Source organism: Oryzias latipes, chromosome 8, assembly GCF_053564925.1.
Source record: "Oryzias latipes strain Hd-rR chromosome 8, Olatipes_Hd-rR_3.1".
NCBI lineage: Eukaryota > Metazoa > Chordata > Actinopteri > Beloniformes > Adrianichthyidae > Oryzias > Oryzias latipes.
In genome coordinates, this window is record NC_136244.1 from 1,261,010 (window position 1) to 1,269,293 (window position 8,284).

Here is an 8,284-nt window from a genome sequence, read left to right on the forward strand (position 1 = left end):
AAGAAGCTCAAAGCTGGTTTTCGTGGCGGAACATTTACGATGGAAACCGGTTGATGGTTACAGGATTGATGATTATGACTTCAACACATCCCAAAAATGAAGCTTTTGGTTCTGCAGAGTCCAAATAAACATTGTTCTGATCAGTCCTCCAATAGGTCGTGTGTTTCTTTACTTTTCTCGTTTTAAAAAACGTTATGATTCCATTACTTACACGAGTTCTCACTTAGCTGTCCTCTAACGGGTTCTCAGCTGAACAGAACAGTTGGACCCGCTCAGATCCAAACTGAAAGGAGCACCTTTGTTCCTGCAGACAGCTTTCTGTTCAAATCCAGACGGCCTCTCAGGAAATATCAGCCCATTCTGGAGCTGAATGTCAGAATTAAGAGCATCACACGAAATGTCACCACATCCCCCGTTTCCTCCAAGTTCCTGCTCTCCTTAAAGCAAACTATCTCAGTTCAAACAGAGAAGTTCTCTTCTGATTAACTTTACCCAAAGCAAAGGCTCAAAATCAGGATGCAGTCATGTTCACTCCTGTTCCAGATAACTTTATAGAAAAGAGAAATCTTTGTTTGCTGTCATCAGCCGTGTTTCTAACCCCATACAGCCCAACCTGCTAACATAAAAGGAGAAATGTTGCTGCTCTTGTGTGGAGGAAAAAAGGCCAAATCTGGACAGAACCAAACAACAGACGCAACAGACGATCGTTTGGGAACGAACCAAGAAACTTCGGAGCAAATATCGGAAAAAAGTCATGTTTTAATCTATTTTATATATTTTTTTGTGAAAGTTCCTCGCCGATTGTCTTTTGATCTATGATCAAACTTTTCCCAGAGGTCTTGATGAAACATGTGGACATAGTTTCTGCAGAGCGGCAGGAGTCCTTTCATTTTTTTTCAACCTTTTTTGAGCCACGCGACACTTTAACCTTTGACAAAAATCCCGCGGCACACCAGCATCCAAAAAATAAAAAAAGAGAAAGCAGAAACTCATAGTCTGTATTGATCTACACCCCCCCCCCCCCCCCCGCAATCTCACGTGGATTTTTGTGATAATTGTGGCAGAAAAAGCAGGACGTTGCAGCTGTTTTTTCTAAAAGTTGACATAAAAGTTAAGTTAGAAAATTTACAAACTGTGTGTTCGTTGTGGTTTCAAGACATTTAACAAGGACGACTCATTGTACGCTGAGGCGCTGTCACTTTAACCCAATGCATCATGGGAGATGTAGTGTGAAAACTGCCACAAAAGGGCAGAAAGACTAGCGTCTCTGAGCTCCATGGTTTTGTTCTCTTGTTCCACGGTCTGATCCCGGATTCTGTGGAAAGCTACGCCGCTAAAGACGAGCTTTGGATGGTATTTCTGTTAGAACTGAGCGACTTTTTGAGCTAAATTGGAACAAGGAAGTGAAGACTTGATCCACTTCTGATTGGTCAGACTGATGACATGTGATTAAGCCTTCAAGAATGATTGGTGGAGACAGTTAAAGGGGCGGGACTTGTCCGCAAACAGCTGAAGCTGCAGCTAAGTCGCAGTACTGTCATTCTTATCAAAAATGTCTTTAATAGAATCAAATAAACACAAAGAAAAAATACTTTTATGATCTTTTATATTCCTAACTACTCAGTTTTTTATCGGAGCCTGTTTGGATGAACACAGAGCTGAAATCCTGGAGATGGGAAATGTTTTTAGATCAGTGAATGAGGGCAATTTCCCACGGCACACTTGACCATCTCCCACCGTGGCACACTGGTTGAAAAACACTGCTTTAGAAATTCACCTCTGACTGTTGGTGCAGAGTGACCCTGCCTTTATTTCCCATCATCCTTTTGTTTACACTTTCTCCCTCTAGCTTACAGCCCCTCACACCCCGAGCTAACAGCAGCAGAGCAACAAAAACAGCAGCAGTATCGTTGTTATCCATCCGTCCAGTTTAGATCCAGATTCCAGCTCAGACACCGACGTTTATGAATCCATCACATCCCATCACAGCTGCAGGATTCGTCCAACGGCACTTTTTCATCTGACTGACAGATATTTGAATAAAGAAATACTGAGAAATGCAGTTTAAATCTGAATGTTCTTATTATCCGTCATCATGAAAATGCTATGATGACACGTTTAAAACACCCAAAACACCATTTTCATTGGAGTGGGTCATTAACCCCCCTTTTTACAGAATCCCAGAAGAATCAGAACATTAAAATTCAAACATTTTTATGAGCCAATCAAAATGAGTTTGTATGCAATAATAATATGAAGAAAATGTTTATAAACTTTAAGGATTTTGAATTGAAAAGCTCAATTAAGCTTTGAGTCAAAATCTGGAAAAGTCCATTTTTCTTCTAAAGACTGGGATCTGTTGTGGTTCCATGTGGTTCCTGTCAGAGGCAGGCCAGCCAGCAGAACCCGAACAGAACCACATCCAAACATCTTCAGGTGTCAGCCCATCAGTTCTCCAGGAGAATATGGCTGAGCGTTTTCTTCCCAGGCGGAGGATGGAATGGGTTTCCTGATCAAATCTGAACTTCTGCTTCTGACTGTTCATTTCACACAACAACGAGACGCACAGATCCTAACCTACAGCCAGCTGTGATCATGAGGTTAGCCAAAAAGGTTGCTGTTGGATACCAGGTTCATTTATTGAAGTACATTTATTTCTAAAAACAAGTAAGGACATTTTTCTTGAACTATTAAAGGGCCAAAAATCTACTTTTGGTGCTTTTAGGTTTATCATAAAGTTCATTACTAACTAAAAACAACCACAAAGTCGTATTTTAATCCATTTCTGAGTATTCCTCTTAAAACCTGCTCTCTGAGGACCAGCCCTTCCCAATCCATAAAAACGAGTGATTTTGTCATGGTGCCTCTGGCAGACTCCTCCCCCTCCAGCACTGTTTCACTCTTCTCCTGATTGCCACCAGCTGCTGTCACTCTCCTCATCATCACTTCTGCTCTTAAGGAGCTCCAGCGCCTCAAGCCGACGCCAGATCGTTAACCCTTACGGTGACTCGCCTGGTCTTGCTATGCTCTATCTTGTTTTGCTCACGTACCCAACCTAATTCCTATTCTCCTGCCTCAGGAAACCACGTTACGAGTGACACCAGTGTGGGTCATCAGTTAAGCCGTTCCAGTGAACCGGAAGACTCCTCGCCGTACGCTGACCGCGTTAACACCTCCAGCCACGCCACAACACAAGCCATCTTCACATTCGGACCTCGCCGGGACCAAACCTCAGCCTCACACGGAGAATCAATAAACGATTACTCATCTGCCACTTACCTGTCTTACTCTGGGTTTCAGCATCTGGGTTCGCTTAGCCTGAAGAATCATGACAGATTTCCCACATTGTGATGTCACAAAGTGAGGAACCGCCCCTTCCAAGAAGAGCCTGTGATGGCAGCCCCGCCCCCAAGCTAACAGACACGCCCACTTTCTCAGTGGAGCTAGCGGTGATCAGCTAGACCAGGGGTCGGGAACCTATGGCTCGTGAGCCATATATGGCTCTTTTGATGGTCACATGTGGCTCGCAGACAAATCTTTAATTATAGTTTTTTTTTTCATTAGACCAGTCCTTCTCGGGCGCGATGCGATGCCAGAAGCGCGCAGTAGTAACAGTGCTTAGAGAGAAAACTATCAGTTAACTATCATCTATTATTTCACAGAGTTTGTACCAGCCGGAAACCTGTGAATTGACGTGCCTAAAAGTGCGTGCTCCCGTCTCTGAGAAAGAGCGCGCAGATGCGGGGACGGGATGTGTGAGGGAGAAAGCAGGGGGGTGGGGGTGAGGGGTTGTGGGGACCGGCAGCAGGTGAATCGCGCTGGGATTGTAAAAACGTAAAACCCGCTGCCCGTCACTCACTGCAGCGTGTGAGTGTGTGTTTGGCTCCATGTCTGCATGTGAGCAGTCTTTGTCACATCTACAGAACATTCAGACCTACGATGACGTTTAAAGTCTCAACGCCTGCATGAAGCAGAAACTCACCACGTATCAACCAGACTAGACCATCAGCAAAACTACCACGAGAAATACTCATCATTTATTAGCAACAGAATAACAATGTTATTAAAAAAGAATCCACAGACTTATTGTACTTTAAAAATGTTGAAATTACATCAAATGCACACATTCATTTGTATATTTAGTTTTAAACAAATTGTCGCGGACTGAGTTGGATGGCTGTTGGGCCGCGTTAAAAGTTCTGGAGTTCATTGAACGCGTCAAGCAGAGATCTGATTGGCTCTCAGTTCTGTCGCTCAGCCTGTTGTTAGGTAGTTTGGACCAATGGGGTTCAGCTATGGGCCAAATAAGGGAAATGGGAGGGCTGGAGCGGGAGGGGGGAATATAAAGTTTGTAGAAGCGCTCTCGTGTCGGCGGGAGAGATTCAGGAGTTGCTGAATTAATTGAACGGCGTTTGTTGCTGTCTGCAGTAATCAGAATAAAGAACTTTAAAAGAGGTTAAGTCTCCGTGCCTCAGTGTGGGAAAGGGACGCTACATTATTGTATGGCTCTTTCGAAATTACATTTCAAAATATGTGGCATTTATGGCTCTCTTGGCCAAAAAGGTTCCCGACCCCTGAGCTAGACGGTTTCATTTTAAATGGACAATATGAACATCCATCTTTGGAAAAGTTCAGATGTTTGTTTTTGTGGGAGAAACTCAGACCCGCTGCTGAGTCCGACTCCAGGATAATGTCATAAAATGGGCGGCACCCACAAGGAGAGAAAGGCGGAGCCTCAGAGATGGAGTCGTCTTACTTCCAGGTAGGAAAAAGAGCTGGAAATAACTTAAACATTTCTCTGAAAGGTTGAAAAACCTTTTTGCAACTCAAAATTAACACTGAAAATGATTGCATTAAATGACAGCACATTTTGATTTCCTAAAAATTCTTCTTAATAGATTCACTCTAAAATGTTAGACACGCCCACCCCGTAACCACCAGAACTATGCTGGACTTGTTCTGCACGCGTTCAGGACACAGGACGCCGCTTCCACTGAATCTGTTGGAGATCTTGCAGTAATAAAAGGTTTGTAGCCTTTTCTGGTGTCTCGTCTACTTTTACTTGATTAACCTGCGCTTCATACTTTATGCAAAAATCAAATTTCTTTAATCTGCATTCAGTTTGTTGTTTTTAAAAACGAGCTTCTGTAAATTTAGCTTCAGAAACCTGTTATTGTGAGGCTTTAAGTTCTGGCTTAAAAATACTACATTAGTGTGTAACTAACTCAAACACGTGACAGAAGATTCAGGTACAAATGAAAAACCTAAACCATATTTGGTGAATTATTGTTGCTGTGGTCATGTGATGTCTGGTCTTTTAGGGGGGGGGGGCTGTGTAGGATTATCCGGGAACACATCAGTTTGTCCAGCTTTTTTCTCGCCTATGTTTTTAATTAAAAGTATATCATTTAAGTTGATGCTTTTGTGAATCGCTGTGCTTCCGGAAGTGCATCTCCATGGTTGGAGGATGATTTCCAGAAAAGTATCACCATGTGAAACAGATTCTACCTTCAAGGTGTTTTTTTTTTGTAGGAGCTCTCTGTGAAACAGTCCAGGTAAATATTTCCCACATAAATGATCTTTGTTTCATAATTATAGTTGATAAACTCAATCAGTCTTGTTCTATGGTATCTGATGTTTGCTGTCACCGTGTGGACGTGTCATTTCAACCTAACACAGGAATTATTTGGGCTCTTCTAGATAAACGGGGGTTTTGAAGGCGGACCGCTGTTCTACTGGAACCAGAACTCATGTCTGAGTTGGGTCGGCACGGCCTGAAACTTCTGAAGTTGTTCAGTGCCAAAGGTGGAGCCGTTGGCCAGCCAATCAAAAATCTGACAGATAAGACGGCTAAAAGAACCAAAACATGAAAATGCGATGTTTGTTATGAATATGTATTTAGTCTTTAATTTGAAGTTGGACCGTTCAAAGTGAAGGTGAGATCTGTGCATTAGAACCTCCTTCACGCTTTGATTGACAGTAGCGACACCCAACAGTTTGTTGGTCACATGCAGGCTGGCCTCCCCTTTAGACAGAATGGTTTAGTCCGGTCCGAACTACCTTATGGACCAGAAAGTGAGACCAAAGAGTAATTCATCACGTCTACACGCCATGTCGCTGTTAACTCATAAACACGTTGGTTTCATTTAATGATAATTGATCCGCTGCTGCTCATTGGACTGTTGTTCTAATCCCACTTTATGTATGCGTGTTTATCTTTTACTAAACTACCGTGAAAGTCAAGGTTCTGAATAATTTTGGTGTTTTGCGCCTCACAGGAAGTTGCAGTGAGGCGCTGCAGGCGGCATGAAGGTTTCCCTCTGCCGTGCACCAGAAAGGAAGTTCCTGTTTTCACAGAACCCGTTGGGTCATTTCTGCTCTGAACCTGCAGGATCCACCAAAACTCCCCAAAAAACTGAATTCTCTCCCTGTTTTTGTGTTATTGTTGTAAATGTTGACTAAATTCAGGTGATTGTTGAGTTAAAACTATTTTGGACTTTAGTTTGTAACTGATCAAATCTTTTCAAAATAAAAGACATCTTAGTTAGTTCACGTCAGTCCTAACAGAAGCATTAACTTGATCAAAAATGAATTTTAGAGCTTCTCTAAAAGGAAAACATGAGTATTTATTGGATTATAAATGTAAATAAAACGTATCAAGTCTTCCTTAAGTGTAACGACGTTTTAAAAGTAGATTTTACTCCATGTCTTCATGTTGACTTAATTGGAACATTTTGAGTCAAAAATATTATTAAAACCAAAAATACAAAACATTTTTTAGAAATGTTGTCTTATTATTTTTAAAAATAATATCAAGGAAATAGTTTGTGCAGTGTGTGCCTCGTGAGATGAGCCTAAGGAGAGGTTGCTGGTTGGATTCCACGTCAATGTGCTGCAGAAAAACCAAATGAGTGAAGCCCGCGTGCAGCAAACAGTCCACCCGGGCATTCCGTGATCCCCGGTGTCTCCGTGGACTCGAGCTGCTCTGTCCTGGAATGACGAGCAGCCGCGAGGCTCTTCTGTTGGCGCGCGGAGGATGCAGAGCATCAGGCGTCTGGCGGAGACGGATGAGGTTGTCAAGGCAACCGCTGCCGAAGCTAACTGGAGCGGGGCTCGAGGCCGCACGGCGGGTCGGTGGTTCGTGCGGGACTCTGCGGAGTCCCGCAGCTCTTGGCAGGCTGCTGCCTGTTGGCAAACGTCCGCGCCTCGCGGGGAAAGCGCGCAGGTGTGTGAGGGCGCGCGGAGCCGCCGCTCTCTGAAGTCGCTGACACGAAGCACGCGGATACCGCTGCACGCGCGGGTTCACGTCCTCTCCGGTGCTGGCTTAATTGAGCATCGGTCACGTGACTAGACGGTATTTAGTGAGAGCGAGCTGTCAGCGCCGGACTGTCACGTCACACACCAAGTTCAGACAGGTGTGCGGCGGAGCGGCTCGGCGGCCGCGGGTTTGATTCCCTGTTTGATGGAATGCCGCGGTCTTGCAGCCCCGCATGATCCGCACACGTCGCCCCGCGCCGGTGGGCTGTGCTCCTACCTGTCCCCCTTCTGACGGGGACAGAGACAAAGGTGGCGCGCAGACAAAGCGCTCGCGGACCCTCTCCTCCTCCTCGCGGGGTTCTCCTCTCAGTGGGCTCCTCAAACCCATCCCCCCCGGGCTGCTCCGTCTCCGCGTTCGTGTCACAGTTAACCTTCCATCGCATTCCACTCATTTCACGCAGAGACGGCCCCCACACCCCTCCCCTCTCCGGCTGACAAAACGGCCGATTCTACCTGCGGCTGGTGTCCGCGGAGGGAGCGGCGCGTGCAGGCGGCGCGTGCAGCCCTCCGCGGCATTGTTCGGAGCCCGTGCGGGCGGCTCACCTGGGTTTTCTGTCGTAGGTCCATCCCGCTCCAGCCCCGAGCTCCCCGAAGCCTGCAGCGGGAAAATTCCTGTCCATGAAAGAAAGGGATGGAGATGGACAGATACGTGAGGGGGGAGGGGAGGGAGGAACGTCCTCTCCTCTCAGCGCTCGATTCTGTTTATTTCTCTGCTTGACGAGCCTGTGGACTCGGAGGAATGGGGAGGAGAAGGAGTGAGAGGAGGAGGAGGAGGGGGGAGTCACATCAGCCAGGAGCGCCTCCTCCCTCCTCCCCTCTCCCCATCTCTTTCACCGTCTATTGTCTCCGGTGCTGGAGTGATGGGCTGCAGAGCGGACGCTCCGCGCGGAGGAGCGGATGCGTGATGGAGGCTCGCGCGCGGAGCGGACACCGCGCCGCCGCCGCCTTCACCTCCGCACATGTCTGC

At 46.0% G+C, this 8,284-nt stretch overlaps 1 protein-coding gene across 1 annotated transcript in view; it reads right to left on the reverse strand.

Moving 5' to 3' along the window:
• prr12b (proline rich 12b) overlaps nt 1–8,128 on the reverse strand; it is a 43,647-nt gene extending 35,519 nt beyond the window's left edge. The window contains exon 1 of the mRNA XM_011478731.4: nt 7,861–8,128. Within this exon, the coding sequence (XP_011477033.1) occupies nt 7,861–7,937 (77 nt within the window). The 5' untranslated portion in view covers nt 7,938–8,128. The remainder of the gene's footprint in view (nt 1–7,860) is intronic.
• Nucleotides 8,129–8,284: the final 156 nt, after the last annotated feature.